Below are 18,586 nucleotides of genomic sequence, written 5' to 3'. Positions count from 1 at the left end.
AAAAAGAGTATTGTTATCTCTTTCTTAATTGTGTTTACTTGATTCCCCCCCCCCCCACCATCTTACACCTAAAAAAAAGTTTTTTATAGAAAAACCTTAAAAAAAATTAGAGGCTTCCCTTTTGAAACTCTTCTCCTAACCTCAGGGAGAATTGAAGTTGAGGCAAGGCCAGGACATTTGGCTTTCACTCCCACCCAGAGTGGTTATACCTGTGCTCCAGCCTAGGCACACTGCTGCCCTCTGTTCTGATTCTTTGGGGTCAAAGCACACACGAGTGCTTTCAGGGTTAGCCATTCCCTCTCCCCACTTCTCAGGTAGGAGGAGGAAGGGGAAAATCAAATGGACAGAGAAACACTGTCCTCAGTGAGCAAGGATCCATCCCCAAGACATATGAACAAATCCTACTGCTGGGACAAGGGGAAGAGGGACACAGAGAGGCCTGTCTGTACCTGAGCCTCCTTTTACCCTGAGCAGGATAGTCCTGGGTACTCCAGCACATGCTATACAGCTCCTGCCAAAGCCTTTTATTGCCTTCCAGAGACCTAACCATCTAACCATGGCTAGCTATGTTTTGTGGAGGTGTGTGTGTGTGTGTGTGTGTGTGTGTGTGTGTGTGTGTGTGTGTGTGTGTTAAGACAGTGAGAGAGGGAGGAAATAAGGGGCTGTGGTCTTAGCTTTCTAGGCTCTAAGTGTTCTACCTACAGCCTTTTTGCTCAACACACAGCAAAGACCCGTATCTAAGGCTACAGCCTTAGGACTATTTCTCTTTGGCTGCACCTGTGGCTGGGTTTACTGATTCCTTCCACACCCTGGAATAGTAATGGGCATCCCATAATGACTGCAACCATGTTGGTCTACAGAGCAGTCAGTCTCTAGCCTTCAGTCATTAGGTGTAGGCATGCCTATTGGCCTCCAGGGACTCAGCTCCTCCAGAGGTCTGCCTAAGGAGATCCTAGGCCCACCCATGCTTTGCTGATGCACAGGATTTCTGACAAAGGATCTGGCAGGCCTGTCCACCCCTATTACCCTCCACCTTCCTCTGTTATCTCTTCCTTTTAAATACAAAGCTGTGCTTCCCTGGTCTGCCTTCTGCTTTGAACTTTCTGTTTTGCTTCCTCATTGCTGTTCCTCACTCCTTGCTAATCTGCTTTTCCTTTGCTGTCCAATGTCTTACAGTCCTCCTCTTTGCTAGCAGCCCGGCAGGCTACCACTGAAGTACCGACTGCTGCAGACCTTGTCAGTGCAATAGAAAAGTTGGTCAAAAACAAGCTGGTAAGTGGGGGTCCTGGAGACAGTGCTGTGTGTCTCACCTCCATACAGCTCTCAGGACTCTGCCAAGTTCTCATTTTCACCTATTCCTTCTATACAATTATTTCTAGTAATGATGGTTTCTAAAGAGTTGTGCCCCAAAGTCCTTTATGGCTTTGAGAATGGACACGAGGAATTAACAGCTCTCTTTGGAAGCTGTATTGTTGATTAAAAAGTGGAAAAAAAGTATCCAAGATAAACTAGCCTCAACGTAAGTCCAATCCACCAGTCTCCAGACAAGTGGCACGTGGCCAGTGACTTATGTGTGTCTGATTGCTCCAAAGCCAGTGCCCTGTGCTACTGACCAACATATGGGTTGGATCTTGGAAGCATTTGGTAATTTTTGGAGGGCAACTTCTAGCTGGCAAAGTCTTTAGACTGCTGACAGTCAAAAGGAATGCGCAGGAGACAACAATGCTTGATAAGAAATGTACTCATTACCTTGCTCATGTAACTGTAACCCCTCTGTACAGTATTTTCACAATAAAAAAAAGTTATTTAAAAAAAAAGTAATGGGCAAAAACATGTGGGTACTTTGACAAAAGAAATCAAGGAGCACCAAATATGTCTTCACCCCAGGAGGAAAAAGTAAACATAAGTCATCTACAACCACTCTACACTCTGTCTCATCAATGAATCACCTTACTGGAGGGGAGAGCAGTAAGTCTGAGCTGTCCCAGAATTTTGGCATGGTGCTGATATGAGAGCTCGTGTCTAGACAGCTTATCTGGATAGAGTGGTCGCTCTAGTCCTATGTCTTTGTATCTAAGTGTGTCCCTATAAGATGACAATTTGAAGCTTTTTAATTTTTTTCTTTTCTATCTCATACATGTCACAAGTTGAGAAGCACAGACATTTATCCTAATGAAAGCATTAGGATTTATTCTAATGTCTGTGCCTCTTCTACCATACTTCTGTGGGAAGTCTTGTTAACACGTTTCCATTTGAGTCCTTCTCCATTGGCTGGGGCTCATGTGGTAGAGCTGCTACTAAGCACAAGGCCTAAGTTCAAACCCCAGTACAGAGAGAGAGAGAGAGAGAGAGAAAGAAAGAGAGAGAGAGAGAGTATAAAGCTCTTCTCCATTTGGCCCAGGAATTCTAGACCCTCTCTAGGACAAGCTGCCTGTTAATTTAGATTCCAGTGACCCCTTTTTAGAAATCCCAGCCTATAGTGTAACACATATGCACTTGTTATTCACAGGCCCTTGCTTGTAATCCTAGCTACTCAGGAAGCTGAGTGAGATCTGAGGACTGTGGTTTGAAGCCAGAGCAGATAAGTCTATGATACTCTATATTCAATTAACAACAACAATAACAAAAAGCCATAAGTTGAGCTATGGCTCAAGTGATAGAGTGCCAACCTTGAGCAATAGAGCTAAGAAACAGCTCCCGTGTCCAGAGTTCAAGCCCCAATACTGGCACCAAAAACCAAACTGATGGGTTTAGTAACTAGTGTCTTGAAAGCCATCCATTTTTCTGCCATCTCTCTCTGCCTTCCTAGCAGGAGGTTAAGTGCTCTTGTGGGTACTTAGAGTAACTTTACAAAGGATCATATTTAGCTTTCCTCCCTTTCAGTTTGCCACCCCATTTCTCTGGGACATTCTGCCTTTTATTTTTGCTTATCTAGTATACAATGGTCGTTGGAGGTCCCTCTTAAATTTCATCTCTCCAAGGGCTTCCTGGCTAACCCAGGCCAAATCTCCTCTGAAAACCATGATTATGAAAGAAGTGTGCTGTCTGGGACAGCTCTTAGGTGTCCCTATTGTGATATGTATTATTAAATAAAAGCCCAGTACTGGGGTTCGAACTGAGGGCCTCACACTTCTTAATCTAGCACCCTCCCACTTGAGTTACACCTCTAACCCTATTTTTCAATTTTTAACATAGGATCTGCTTCCACTTGAGCCATGTTGCGGGGATCACAAACACATCCAGCTTCCCTCCATGGAGGTGGAGTCTCATAAACTTTTCTGCCTAAGTTGGCCTGGGAACTTGATACTCCCAACCTCAACCTCCCCTGTAGTTTGGAATGACAGGCATGTGCTACTTCATCCAGCTATGGATTGAGAAGGGGATCTCTTGGAATTTTTCTGCTCAGTCTGGCCTCAAACTGCAATCCTCCTGCTTTCAGCTTCCCCAGTAGTTAGGATTACAGGCATGAGCCACTAGCACCCGCCTTCTACAATATCTTAATGTTTTCACTTACAGTTATTATAGTTTCCTCCATTAGTAGGTATAGGAGCCTATTACACTTAGTGGGTTGTTCATGGACATTTGTTTACTAAAGTCCATATTTGTTTATATTTTGTTACCTTTCATTTACTACTATCGCTGACCTTTGTGCTGTTGAGAGTCTTTTTCACCCTGTGGTTTGTGTGATCAGTATGCCTAGCGTTAAATGTGTGAGTAAAGATGTTGAAACAACCTCTAAGAGTGAATTTCCCAGAGAAGAGGGTGTGCGTAGCAGCACTAGAGCCCAACAGGCTCTCAGTAAATGGGTACTGAAGGAATCTCCTTTCTTGGTGAGTTTACCATAATAAGGACTATAACTTCTCCCACCAATAATTACTTCTTGAGGACCTTATGTGAGCCCTGAATTATAGAGATTTCTTTGGCTTAACCAAGTTCATATTAAGAAAGGCATAAGGGAGCAGCGGTTTGGTTTCTTAGGATTTTCTTACCAAAATTTGATTCCTTTGCCTGTCTCTTCTTTCTTGTTCTTCCTATCCCACTGTGGGATAGCAATAAAGCAACAGTAAACTGGGACTATTTCAGCCATCTTTGAGAACACTAACTTGCATTTTTTACTTCAAGGCTCTTATTTCTTACTCTTCATCAACTTTTCAGCTGAGAAGGAAAGAGCTAAATCCCATAAAAAGTTCTGAAATATTTATCTGACTGGGTACAATAGTGGAAGGTTTTCACATAGCCATATCCTAGACTTGTTTAAGGGAAGTACAATGTACAGGTCAAGGGCAATAATGGCTCCATTGTACTAAAGCTATTCAGACCATACCTGCCATGAGTTGTGTGTGAGTAATATAGTTATTCTCCATGTGGTGTTCTAGAATGTTCTTGAAAGAACTGGAAGAGCCCCATAGAAGATAACCAATATCATGTGATCTTTGTCACTTGAGTGAAAGTTGAAGGGAAACATGAGAGCTATCTTCTGATAACTGAAGTACTGCAGTGGGAATATAAGACTGGTCTGACTCATGCTCCAGAGAGCAGAACCTAGACCTGTGAGTAGGGATTTCTCATAGTGTATTATAAGGAAGAACACAGGTTCTTTTATACAGAATCTAATTCCATTTTATGGGAGCAACCTATATGCTTGGAATTTTATCTGAATTCTCTCTGCGTTCTCTGTTGGTTCCTCATCAAATTCTACCCATAGAGTCCATTTGGTCCTTGGGCTTCATCCAAGGTACATGTGTTCACATGTGTCCCCAGTGCTGTCTAGTTATGTGCCCATTGTAGCACCAAGTACCTAGACCCTGAGTTCAAGCCCCAAGACTGGTTGAAAAAAATACAAAACCTGCTGGGTATAGTGGCTTATGCCTGTAATCCTAGCAATTCAGGAAGCAGATCTGAGGATCATGGTTCAAAACCAGCCTGGACAGGAAGTCCATGAGACTGTTATCTCTAATAAGTAGCAAAAAGCTGGGAATAGAGCTGTTGCTCAAGTAACAGAGTGCTAGCTTGAGCAAAAAAGCCCAAAGAGCGCACCCAAGCCATAACTTTAAGCCCCATCCCCACCCAGAAAAGAAGATGCTCTCAAAGAGATAACATACATTTCCTTGTCTGTCTGGTATTTGCTTAAACAATGGGCCAGAAATAAGGATTCCCTCTGATTTCCCCCATGTGACTTGGTGTTGGTTGTTTCTGCTTTGTGTTTATTTTTTTATTTGGGGTGCTTATGTATGCATGTATGTATGTATGTATGTATATATGTATGTTTCTTCTTTTGTTTGAGACAGGATCTCACTATGTATCTCAAGCTGACCTGAGCTCACCATTTTCTCCCTCAGCCTCTTGAATATTGGAATTGTATGTGTGCACCACCACACCTGTGTAATTTTTTTGTTTTGGTCCGGTCGTGGGACCTGATCTCTGGGCCTGGGCGCTGTCCCTCAGCTCTCCAGCTCAAGGCTAGCGCTCTACCACTTGAGCCACAGAGCAACTTCTGGCTTTTTTCTTTTTTGCTTATGTGGTGCTGAGGAATCGAACCCAGGGCCTCATGCATGCAAGGCAAGCACTCTACCACTGAGCCACCTTTTCAGCCCCCCTGTGTAAATTTTAATAAAGTTTTTTTCTAGACCTATCTACAATTCCTGCTACTGACAACCCTAGGAAAGTGACTTGGTCTACAGGGTGTGTGTGTGTGTGTGTGTGTGTGTGTGTGTGTGTGTGTGTGTGTGTGTGTGTGTGTGTGTGTGCGTGTGTGTATCTGTGTGTATGTATATGTGTGTATGTGTATATATGTGTGTATGTATGTGTATGTGCATATGTCTTTGTGTGTGCATGTGTGTATGTGTGTGCGTATGTGCGTATGTGTATGTGTGTGCATATGTGTGTATGTGTACGTGTATGTGTATATGTGTACTTGCATGTGTATATGTGTATGTATGTGTGTATGTGTGTATGTGTGTACATGTATACACATATATATGTATATAAATATAGAACTGATAAATGAGGATGATTCTGTTCACTATTATTGATGTTGACTGTATAGCTATGAAGGTGCTTTGTAAACTGATAAACAGGAATGGCAGACATTAGCTCTTAGCAACCTCAACTGCCTTGTGAAGGACAGGCAAAAAGAACTGTGTCTTATTTATCTTCCAGAACCCAGTATGGTACCGAGCATGTAGAAACTTCTCTTTGTCTCAGTAGATTGGCAGTTGGGTGCCTGTTGCATGGAAATGGTTTCACAGATGATAGGATCTAATTTTTCTCCTCAAGTTTAAGAACAAGAGCTTCTTGGCCATATGAGAACGTAGTGTGTCTTTAATCTGTGGGCCTGTGTGTTCCTTTATCCATTCATCCATCAACAGACATCAGACACTGTCGTTTCATATCTTGGTTATTGTAAATAATGTTGTAGTGAATGTGATGGTACATATATGTATATAGGGAGCTGATTTCATTGCCTTTAGGTATAGACCTAGGGTTGAGAGAGCTGCATCATATGCTGGCTCTATTTTTAATTCTTTAGGAACTTCCATACCATCTCCTGTAATGGCTATGCACTACCAACAGCGTACAAGAGTTCCCTTTTTTCTACACCAACACCAGCCCCCTTGCCTTTCCTCCCTCCCTCCTGTTCTTTCTTTCTCTCTTTCTCCCTCCTACTTTCCCTTCCTCCCTCCCTTTCTCTCTCTTAATTTCTACCTCTACCTCCTCTCTGTAGTATGCACTAGCTTCCTAATGGGTATTATATGGAAAATGCTATAGTAGAAGAAGCAGCTAAGAGGTAATGGGTGGCTGGCTTGATGAATGGTGCTGGACCAACTGACGTACCTGTTGTGTCATCAGACAATGCTTGTTCTCTCCTCAGGAGTCCCATGTTCAATACATTCCAAGATCCCTATTCTGCATTAGGCTTCGAGATCAAGCGTAGAACCTTTTTTCTACAGAGTTTGCACCCCAGTTCCCAACTACCTACCTGGACTGTTGACACATACAAGTTTGACATCTCTTCTTCATGACTACCAGACAGATGTCTTCCCTTTAAAGCCAAACAAAAACAGCTTTTAAATAGTTCTTGTCTGACAAGTAAAAACAATTATGGGAGCCAGATCCCAATGGCTCACACTTGTAATCCTAGCTACTCAGGAGGCTGAGATCTGAAAATTCAAAGCCAGGTTGGGCAGGAAAGTCCGTGAGACTTACCTCCAATTAACCACCAGAAGACTGGAAGTGGTACTGTGGCTCAAAATGATAGAGCACTAGCTTTGAGTGAAAGAGCTCAAGGATAGCACCCGGTCCCTGAGTTAAAACACTACCACCAAAAAAGAAATGCTCATTTGATCAAATTTGGGGAAAATAGCAAGAACATAAACATAAATCATCATCATTATTATCTAGACATATTCACTGTTGAAATTTTGATGTGTTTTCTTTTGGATCCTTTTATGAACAATGTAATCAAAGTATAATTATATTCTAAGTTCTCTTTTTCTTTTCTATCCTATTGGATACAGTTTTCCAGGTCGTGAAAAAGTCTTTGGAATAGTAAGACTGATCTTTCTAAATCTTAAATCCAGTATGTTACTATCTTGCTTAAACTCGTCATTGGTCTTAGAAAGTAAGGTCTCTTCTCAATGCCATGTACAAAGGCTCCTTCAGGTTTGGTCTCTGCACACTTCTCAAGAACTCTGTTTTCACTCCTCACCTCTTCCTTCTCTAATTCCCACTCATCGCAGCTACTAACACACAGTCACTTGCCAGTTCCCTTCTGTTACACACTCCATTCTACCTAGCCAACCTCCCAGTCCCCCTCATGGGCTTTCACCCCATGACCTTTCTCATAGCATTGTCCTATCTGGAATGTTCTTCCATCTCTATATCCAATACTTTCCAGTTCTCAAAATAACTGGCCACCCATATCTACTAGTTCCAAATCTGTGGATTCAACCAAACTGAGATAAAAAAAAAAAATACGCAGTGCCTCTTGCACTGAGTATTGAATATGTACAGACTGTTGCTTTTTTGTCATTATTTCCTACACGATATAGTCTAAAAATGACACATAACATTTATATTATAGTAGATATAGCAAGAAATTAGGTGATTTGGGATAGACAGAAGGATGAGCAAAGATTATAAGCAAATCCTAAGCCATTTTATGCAAGAGACCTGAGCATCCCTGGATTTGGGTATCCATGAGGGTCCTGGCCAATCCCCCAGGATAAATATACTCAATTCAAGCTTTGCCTTTTTCATGAAATCTTTCCCTTCTTTCTGTAACACACCGTGGAGCTTCCTTCTCCTTTTCTTCATCTCATGGTACCCTTCTGTCTAGTAGAGCACCCACTGTGGCATAGACAGTGAAGAACATGGCTCACTCATCCTCCTTTCTTCAGTACTTTCTAGTATTCATCATGTTGTAGATGCTTGATGAGTTTTTGTGGAGCACAAATGACAATGCCATGCAAGAATACTTACAGGAACCCTAAGAAAAAGGCGTCTTATTGGTATGTGAACCAAGAGCTAATGACTAAGAAATACATTCCTTAGTTTTTGGGGGAAGAGGGATAGGTCATGGGTTTTGAACTCAGGGCCTGGGCTCTGTCCCTGAGCTTTTCTGCTCGAGGCTAGCATTCTACCACTTGAGGTTTAGCTCCCCTTCCAGTTTTCTGGTGGTTAATTGGAGAGAAAAGTCTTTCCTGGACTTTCTGGCTGGTCTGGCTTTGAACCGCCATCTGAGGATCTTAGCCTCCTGAGTAGCTAGAATTACAGGCATGAGTCACTGGCACCCAGCAAGAAGTGTATTCTTTTTCATATAACATTGGCTTTCCTCCATATTTTACCACCTATTTGAACTCCAGTTACTTTTCTGTTCCCTGCCTTGAACCATCTGTGGGAACTTCTGTCACTCTCTCCTCATTGACTTTGTCTACTTTGTCTACTGTGACTCTTGGCATCCTGAACCCAAGGTGGAACAGAAGTCTTCCTTCACTGTGGCAGGAAACTAGCCACCACCACTGATTACTTTCCAGGAGCAGCACCCACAATTGCAGGTCACACCTACTCACCCTGGGTTGGGTCTTAGTATCCCAACTCTAGCATGGTCATCTGGGTCCTCAAAGAGGGTATCTGGAATCACTTTAAGTAGTGTAACCAGCCCCAGCATTCCAGGCAGATCACCCAGCACACTGCGTAGCCAAGCCCTTCAGTTCCCTCTCCCCTGTCACTGGACTACCCTCTGACTCTGTCCTCAAGAGTCCTCCTGTAGATTCAGCTTGGACTGATTTCTAACATGACACTGTGGATTCCTCTGAGGTTCTTTATTCTGAAGATGTTTGGGAGTAGACCACCCCAACCTCCATTTGTCAAGGTTGGGCCCCTGTAGGCAGAGATTGGATCTGCTTTCTGGGTCATCCAATAGGACTACAGAACAGAGGCTGCTGCAGGATGATGCGAGAGGGAGGAGAAGTAAAATATACTAATCAAACCCATTACCCACTGGGTCCATCTGCTAGAGAGCCTGTCTCTGGTGATGGCACCAGGGGACATGTCACTGGAAAGCTGCTTGTCCTGTGGCTTGTCAAGCTTTGGAACAGGCAGTCTAATTTCCTTAATAACAGGTTACAGATCCTGTATCTATAAATGTAGCTAAACCCTTCTCGACCTTTCTTTATTTTTAGCCTATATGCTGCTCTGTCTATAGCAGCTTCCCTGGTTGATTACTTGTTCTGTAAATACCTTTATGGGCAAGTGGAAATTTTCTCTCTCAAACTGGAAGACCCTATCTTCTCAATGCTAGTGTTGGTATCACATTCATGTTGGGCCCTGGATAGACTACTTCAAATGGAGTGGGAGCTGGAGAAGGTTAGTCTCTTTTCTCAATTTAAGTGTTGGAGATTCAAGTCTTAGTGTTCTCCATCTTTTCTCAGATGATAGCCCCTCTTTCGTCTCATTTGCCTTATGTTTCCTATCCCTTCAATGTCTTTCCTGCCTCTGCCTGGCCTAGGTTAAATGACCACAGCTAAAAGAGCTTGTGACAGATACTCCCAAGTGTATCTCATTCAAGACTAAGCCTTTGTTGTTCCTACCATTTGGAGGTACTTTTAGACCTTTCTGACTTCAATGTCAGGATCAATGTTTTCAAAGACTACTAAGCGAAACCTTTCCCTTTAGCTGCAGTGGCTGCTGTAGTGAAGACTTTGGTATTGTTTGGCTACTCTCTCTTATTTGTTCCACAGTTACCTACCTTGACCTTGCTCTCTAGTCTTACTTTTTGTCTCCATTGCTTCTGTAAGTTCACATAGATGCTAAACATCAATGTTCCTTTTTTTCAGAGCACTTGCAAAAATGTTACACTGGGCCCATTTTGAGTACACTTACTATTAGTAGTGCCAACCACAGAGGGAAAACAGCTCACCATTGTAGAGCACGTTTTTAATTTCACACAGAAATTGTGTAACTATCAACTATATCTTATTCTTTAGAAAGCTGCAGAAAGGAAAGATGTAGGATCTTAAAGCTGAGACAAACTGAAGCATGGAACAATTTTAGATATCTCCTGTGAGATCCCCAGTGACCAGCAGATCTGGGATTAGAATTCAGGTTCCTTCCCCTTGGCTCCTTCTAGAGTATTGTGCTAATTCATCTGTTGTTGTTGTTTTTCCTCATTCCTGAAGCACCTTAATTAGAAGAAATGAGGATTCATAAGTAAAAGGATGCCCCTGCTAAATAACCTTAGCAAAGATATCTTTGGAAAAGGCTAAATCTATTGACTTGGTTTTATTTTGTTTTGTTTTTGCTATTTCCTGTGTACATCTCAGTGTCCCCTTCAAAAGAACTGTAGCTCATTTAACAAAGCATTATTTTACCTCTCCCTACTCTATCTTAACCCTTACCAGTTTGTATTTAATGGTCCTATAGCTGATTTTTTTTCTAACTCTTATCAGCTATAGAATTGCAATGATTAGTCCCCTTCCCACCACCACCCCCAGCCTTTACCCAGAGATAAGTCACTGTGACAAGCTTATGTCCAGGCAGTTGGCTGCACATAGATGCCCAGCATGCCCTGATTCCCTGAGCAGGCATCAGTTCAGGGCTCTGCTGCAAGCTTGTGGACATCTCTGGTCTCCTGTGGTTCATAAGAGCAATCTGGACTGCTGACTTCCTCAGGGGGCTATGGCTAGGCAGGTGGGATACAAGGCTTCCAAATGACTTCCCAGCATACATTCTCTAAGGCTATTTATTCTTCTCTTTCTAGACTCTAGAAGGAGGCTCCTACAGGGGGAGCTTGAAGGACCCCACAGGCTGCCTGAATGAGGGGATGACCCCACCCACACCTCCTAGAAACCTGGAAGAAGAACAGAAAGCCAAAGCCCTCAGAGGCAGGATGTAAGTGGCTCATCAGAGCATAACCTTGTGCAGGGGTGCATGTGTGCATGTGTGCATGCATCCGTGTGTGTGTGTGTGTGTGTGTGTGTGTGTGTGTGTGTGTGTGTGTAATGATAATGGACAGGGTTAAAAGAGAATTAAACAAGAAATTTTTTGTACTATATTTCTACTAATCTCATCCTTTCCAAGTAAAGGTGAACCAGATCTGTACACTGTAACACTGATGTACAGATCACAGACTTTAAATCAGGAAAAATAAGCAAAGCCAAGCCCTTTAGTTGCTGGGAAATATGCAAACTAAGCATTTAGGACTTTGTTTCCTAGGAGGTAAAAGTGGAAACATCACAGTAAGAGCCTGGCATCAAAGCAGGACTGTTTCCTAGAGGAGAGGAGCAGTATACTATAAACTCTGTTACCTCAGATTTGTCCTCACAATGTTAGGTTCAGGAGGAACCTCCATAACTTGATGAATATAATTGGGGGGTTAAAAATACATCCCCAAGGGGAAATTTCATAGGTCTTCCACAAAGCTGCTCCAACACCAGTAACTTATGCCTATAGTCCTAACTACTTAGTTCAAAAGCAAGTTCAGGCAGACAAATCTTAAGATTTACCTCTAATTAACTAGCAAAAAGTTGGAAGTAGTGGCAAGGCTCAAATGGTAGAGCACTAGCCAGAAGCAAAATAGCTGAGCAGCAAGAGCAATAGCTGAGCAAGAGCAAAAGGCCCTGAGTTCAAGCTCCAATATAGTTTCTCTCTCTATCTCTCTGTCTCTCTGTCTCTCTGTCTCTGTCTCTGTCTCTCTCTCTCTCTTTCACACACACACACACACACACACACACACACACACACACACACACACAGACTCTTTAGCCTCTCTAGTGGTTATTAGTTACACTGAGAAGCCAGAGCTGGCATCCCAGTTCTTTGTCAAGCCAAACTAAGTCTCCTATCAGGGAGATATTTATCAGGGAATTGACCTGTGAGGTAGCAGGAGGTTCTAAACAAAGCCAATCACTGCCCTTGCCACTTAGATTGAATGGACTTGTGAGCAGTATTTAAGCTTCTCTCCAAACAAGACAAGATCTGATTTTGATACGGCAAGCATCAAAAGTTTCTTGCCTTTTTTACTTGTTATACCCATTTCTTCTCTCTCATTTGATTTTTACCAAACCCTACACTTCTCTACTTCCTGAGCTGTCCTGAACATCCAGCAGTAGAAGTACTCATTCCCCTAACTCTATATTATTATTTAACCTGTTGTGCTTTATGTCATGTGTACGGCCAGGGACTCAGTGGTATAGAGAACTGAGACTCACTCAGGAAATGGCAGTAGGTCACAGAAGGGCTAAATTTAAAGAGTTGAATCTTTTCTCCAAGATGAAAGCAAATAGCCATTAGTCCAAAGAAGGAAAAATGTTAAGAATGGACTTGTTTTCAAGTTGTATTGTTGAGCAGCTATTATATCCCTTCAATGGATAAGACAGACAACAACAAAAGGTAGTCTTCAGTCAGGGCAGTAATTACACAAACAAAATAGAGAGGCAGTGTGTTGGGCAATGTAAGAGAGATCAGAAGTGTGGATAAGGCCATACTGCCATTTGAAATGATTCTGACATTTACACAAACACCAGAAGAAATTAGCCATGAAGGAAAAGTGTTCTCTCAGAGGGAACAGCCAGTCCTAAGGTTCTGAAGGATTTTCTGTGGGAGACCAGCCATTCCCTACCATTGTGAAAGAGAGCTATTCGAAGTGGGCCCAGCCTGATAGCACAAAGAATTTCAATTGAATCAAATAGTAACATTCATTTCTAAGTAACTTTGTTAAGAAGTGAACATGGGAAAGAATTGCTTTATTATCAGTCCATTTGGCAAGTAACTTTGTACCACCTTGAGATGTGTGTATTTAAATCTTCAATGTAACTATTCAGAATCAGCTTTCAGTGTATCCTCAACTCCCTAGATACTCCATCAGCCCTTCAAGGGAAATGATGTAATAAGGTCCTTTAGAAGCTCTCAGTACAGTTCCCTCCCCTAAAGTCTGAAAACCCTGGACATCCCCCATCCTCTAGCAAGTAGGTAAGGATAAAAACACTGCCTGGAGACAGAGCCCTAGACCTCTTCTCCAGAGGGCCCTCCCAATTCTAAATTCCTACTCTCATTTTCCTGTGGGTTTTCTTTTACCACTCTCTTTCAAGCAATAACTTGGGTCATGCTAAAGATATATCATAATGCTTCTATTTGGCCTTGCCAGTTCCTTCCTGTGGCCCAAGACACATGATTGTGTGTTAGAGGGAGCGAGCCAGTTGGAAAAGCTGGGCATGCTGATAAAGAAGCATGTGTTCCTTTGCTTCCTCCCCCATTCCCTGAGGCCCCAGACCCCTGGGATTTGGTGGCTTCTCAGTGCGGGACAGAACAGGAATTTTAGATAAATTGTTTCCTGGGTTCAAAACAGTTATAAACCCTGTGCCAGGGCCCTTCTTTCACAGCTCAGAACTTTATCCCTTCTGCTTTTGGGGCCAAAAATATACTTGTGTGGCTCTAGGCAAAACCCTTTCAAATTAGATAATAAGAGTCAAACTTCAGTAGACCACACAGTGCCCTCTGCTCTGTGTATAACCATAGCATTTTATGACTGTCCAGACAGAAGAAGGAGGCTGAGGCTTCCGGAACTTCAAAAACCCCATTGAGCCATTCCCCAGGCAGTGGGCTGCAGTGACAGGCATGGCCTTTGGTCTCTTTACAGCTGAGCTCAAGTCCTGACTTCCCTTCTCATTTCGTGATCTTCGGCAAGTCACCTAATCTCTTCATCTCATGAATTTTTTTTTTCTGTACCATAATAGGGCTGGAACTCAGGGTATGGTTACTCTCCCTTCTACAACTTGAGCCACAGCCCTACTTCTAGATTTTTGCTAGTTAATTGGAGTCTTAAAGACTTTCCTGCCCTGGTTGAGTCTGAACAACAGTCCTCAGATCTGAGCCTCCTGAGTAGCTAGAATTACAAGTATGAGCCACAAGCACTCAGCGCCATCTCACTATTTTTATTTAGATAAAATAGAGCCTTAAAATACCTACCTTGTTAAAAGCATGTGAAAACACAGATGAAATAACTAGCACATAGTCCAATGCTCTTAACAAGTAGGAATAATAATAAAGAAACAAAGGGGGCTGGGAAGGTGTCTCAGTGGTAGAGTGCTTGCCTTGCATGCAAGAGGCCCTGGGTTTGATTGCTCAGCACCACATAAGCAGAAAAAGCTGGAAATGGAGCTGTGGCTCAAGTGATAGAGTGCTTAGCCTTGAGCTGAAATGCTGAGGGACAGTGCCCAGGCCCAAAGTTCAGGCCCCATGACTGGCAAAAAAAAAAAAGTTGTTGAGTGTGGAATATCTGCAGTCAACCTTTCTGGACTTGACTGGGGATTTTCCCAACTGGTTACCATGAGCTCTTACCTATCTGAAGAACTGCAAATTCTATAATGTGAAAGCTGCATGTCTGAAGACTTAAAGGCTTAAGAAGAATGGAGCCAAAATGAAGGAATTGATGTCTCCTGTTATCTCTTGACCTCAAGGCTTTCAGAACTCAGTTTTGCCAAAGTACTTATCATTGTTTCTGCCCTGTGTCTGTTTTTAAAGGGAGAACATTCATAAGATTGGAAAGAGATTTCAAGACAATGAGAGGCCTTCTTGCCATGTCATTCAGGAAAGCCGTCTCTGGGCTCTTGCGCTCAGCTCTTCAGTGGGGTCCTCCAGTCAGTACCACAAAGTACCTTTCTGGATGTTAAATGAGGGTCTTTGGGCTGATCTTTTCATAAGTTGTCTAAGTTTCCTGTGCTCTTGAGTGTGAAGGTTTCTTGCCTGATGGTGGAGAGGAGTCCTCACTGTCCTTAATCTCTTGCCCAGGTTTGTCCTGAATGAACTGGTACAGACAGAGAAAGACTATGTCAAGGACCTGGGGATTGTGGTGGAGGTAAGTGAATGGTTCAGGGTTCATCTATACTCATCCAACCAGGAGCAGATAGGACACTGCCTGAGCTGGGGTGCTTTAGCTTCATGGCTATGACATTCTACTCTGTCAGGGTATTTACAGAAATGAAAATAAAAGATGATGTAGCTTGAATAAAAGATGTAAGCTTTTTCTTTTCTTTTCCCCCTGAAACATTTAAAGGGGGATATAGGGGCCCAAATGTTATAGCAAGCTCTTGGTTAGAATCAGTGCCACTTCCTTTTGTTTTTAGTGACCAAGTTACTCTCATAAGTGGCTATTTGGTATTTTACCATGGGGAACGTATACATTTCAGTGCTGTGGCCATCATGGACACAATCCAGGTTACTTCTAGTGAAATCCTGGGTCTTATTCATTTATTTAGGCTTTTAGGAGATAGTTGTTACTACCAAGAAGACAAAACCTAGCACTAGTGGTTCGTATCTGTAATTATAGTTATTCAGGAGGCTGACAGCTAAAGATTGAGATTGGAAGCCACCCCACAGGAAATTCCCTGAAACTCGTATCTCCAATTAATCAGCAAAAATCTAAAAGTGGAGCTGTGGCTCTAGCCTTGAGTACAAAAGCTCATGGACTGCACCAGGGCCCTGAGTTCAAGCCTCACACACACACACACACACACACACACACACACACACACACACATACACACACACACACACACACACACACACACACACACACACAGCACTACCACCCCCCAAAAAGACAAAGAAAAAATAACCTCTTTGTACACTACTTAATAACAATTAAGAATGAAGCCACCAACAAGCAAAAGTGAGTGGTTAGTAGTCACCTTTATACATGTCCACAGAATTCACTTTAGAGAGACTTAGACACTTGGGTGAAAAAGCCTCACAAAGTAAGTGGATAATTTAGGTGGCATAGAGCCCTATTGTTATTTATTTATTTATTGCCGATCCTGGGGCTTAAACTCTGGGTCTGGGGTCTGTCCCTGAACTCCTTTTGCTCAAGCCTAGCACTCTATCACTTGAGCCACAGTACCACTTCCAGCTTTTCCGTAACTAATTAGAGATAAGAGTCTCATGGACTTACCTGCCTAGGGTTGTCTGTGAACCATAGTTGTTAGATCTCAGCTTCCGGAAGCTGGGATTACAGGTGTGAACCACCAGTGCCCAGATTGTTAGTCATCTTTAAAGAAAGAATTCTCAGTATAAAAATTGAATTCTTAATGTCTAAATTGCCTGCTGGTTCCAGTCACCCATAAGTGTAGCCTATGAAATCTGCTGAGTTAAGGATTTTATATTTGCCTATCCTGAACCTTGGATGAAGAAACTAACCTGGTCTACAGGGGACCTGAATTTCAACTTACAGATGGTTAATTTCACTTCCATCAGGGGATGGAAACACTTGGCTTCTGGGGGTAGAGGACTGGGGAATCTGGAGACTGAGAGACTGCCATTCCAGGAAGTCAGATATCAGCATGATGAGAAGTTCTACGTGGCCTATTTCCTGGATGTTCTCATCTGCCACACATAATGCATGCTACCTGTACAGCCGTGAAACCTGATTTGAAAGCTGAAATGAAATTACAAATTAATGCAATAGCCAAAAGTATTAGCATATTATCACTTAACACATGTGAGTCTTTAACAATATGACTAATTGGGATTAGGAGAAAGAAGCACAGATGATTGTCTCTCTTCTTGTTCTTTCTCTTTTTTTCATATATATACATACATATATATATGTGTATTAGGGATGGAGCCCAGGCCTTTACACATACTAAAGTTTTCTCCCAAAACTACACCCTGTTTTGCTTTCTTAAGTGGCCTGGAGACAATTACAGGAACCTAGAAACTTGAAAGTTTCACCCCTCATTCTGCCCAAGGTCCAAGTCCTAGTTGAAGAGGAGAAACCCAAGGGCACTTGCCCTTAGAGTTTTGTGTAGGGCCTGGCCCAACACTTTCTCCCAAAAAGCATCTACTGACCATTGCCTTTGTTGCTGCAGGGTTTCATGAAGAGAATAGAAGAGAAGGGGGTCCCAGAGGATATGCGAGGGAAGGATAAAATCGTGTTTGGGAATATCCACCAGATTTATGACTGGCATAAAGAGTAAGTGTTCATGCTGCCCCAGGGTCAGGTGTCTGCCACTATGAGTCCTCTTCCTCTAGTGTATGTACCTAAAGGGCAGGGCTTGAGGGGAACTTCCTCACCTGTGGCTCATCGGTGAGATGATAACAGTTCTGAGCAGTGTGTGGCTTCCTTCTCTTTTCCCCTCTCTCCTTTTAGTTTCTTCCTGGCTGAACTGGAAAAATGTATCCAAGAGCAAGACAGATTGGCCCAGCTGTTTATTAAACATGTGAGTGTTACCCTCTCCCGCTCTACAGCCTCCTCATATACATCTCTTTTTTTTTATTACCATACCTTAGTTATAAAAAAGGGGATTTTATTATGACCTTGCCACTCAATATAAACCCCTTATATCAATCTCACCCCTTCTATCATTCTCCTTTCTCCTTTCCTAAAACAATTTTAACAGGTTTTGTTTTTCTATTTTCATACATGCAAACAAATCTGCATTGATTATATTTCTTGGTTGCATTCTTTTTTGTTTTTAAGTAGCTTTTTTGTTCAATGCTGGCACTCTACCACTTGAGCCATACCCCCAATTCCAGCTTTTTCCTGGCTAATCAGAGATAAGAATTTCATAGCTTTTATCTGCCCAGGCTGGCCTTGAACCATAATCCTCAGATCTCAGCCTCCTGAGTAGGTTAGGATTACAGGTGTGAGCCACCAAGGCTCCACTTGTCATGTACATTCTTAAATTCCTTCTCTCTTCTGCTCCTTCTGGACTTGCCTGCCTTCTCACCTCTCTCTAAGGATTTTTTAAACCTCCTTGACAATCTGAAAAGTAGGCTTTTGCCTACTACACTTACTTTATGTCCTTAATGTTTAATTGCCTTGGAAAATGATTCCTTGGTCTTCCCTATCCAGCCAGCTCAGCAGTCTAAGGATGAGCAAAAGGTCCCAATGCACCTGACTGTCTGGTGTCTTCCTTCTCTGTCTGTCTCAGGAGCGGAAGCTGCACATCTATGTGTGGTACTGCCAGAACAAGCCACGCTCTGAGTACATCGTGGCTGAGTACGATGCCTACTTTGAGGTAAGCTGCTCAGGCTTTGCTAAATAATTGGGGAAAATGCAGGCCGGGACAGCCACATTCAGACATACACA

General features: G+C 42.7%; 1 protein-coding gene across 18 annotated transcripts in view; it reads left to right on the top strand.

Moving 5' to 3' along the window:
* Kalrn (kalirin RhoGEF kinase) overlaps positions 1–18,586 on the top strand; it is a 611,632-nt gene that overhangs the window by 539,253 nt on the left and 53,793 nt on the right. For 15 of the 18 annotated variants that reach the window (XM_070030027.1, XM_070030026.1, XM_070030024.1 and 12 more), the window contains 6 exons: positions 1,177–1,272; positions 11,261–11,391; positions 15,289–15,355; positions 17,364–17,467; positions 17,645–17,714; positions 18,429–18,515. In XM_070030027.1, coding sequence (XP_069886128.1) covers positions 1,177–1,272; positions 11,261–11,391; positions 15,289–15,355; positions 17,364–17,467; positions 17,645–17,714; positions 18,429–18,515 — 555 coding nt within the window. The remainder of the gene's footprint in view (positions 1–1,176; positions 1,273–11,260; positions 11,392–15,288; positions 15,356–17,363; positions 17,468–17,644; positions 17,715–18,428; positions 18,516–18,586) is intronic. The other 3 variants (XM_070030029.1, XM_070030038.1, XM_070030037.1) reach the window with 1 other exon arrangement.

This window comes from Dipodomys merriami, unplaced genomic scaffold (assembly GCF_024711535.1).
Source record: "Dipodomys merriami isolate MVZ:Mamm:240054 unplaced genomic scaffold, mDipMer1.0.p SCAF_2, whole genome shotgun sequence".
In the NCBI taxonomy this organism is placed as follows: domain Eukaryota; kingdom Metazoa; phylum Chordata; class Mammalia; order Rodentia; family Heteromyidae; genus Dipodomys; species Dipodomys merriami.
Note: the sequence above shows the minus strand (reverse complement) of the source record. Positions and strands in the feature narration are given on the sequence as shown.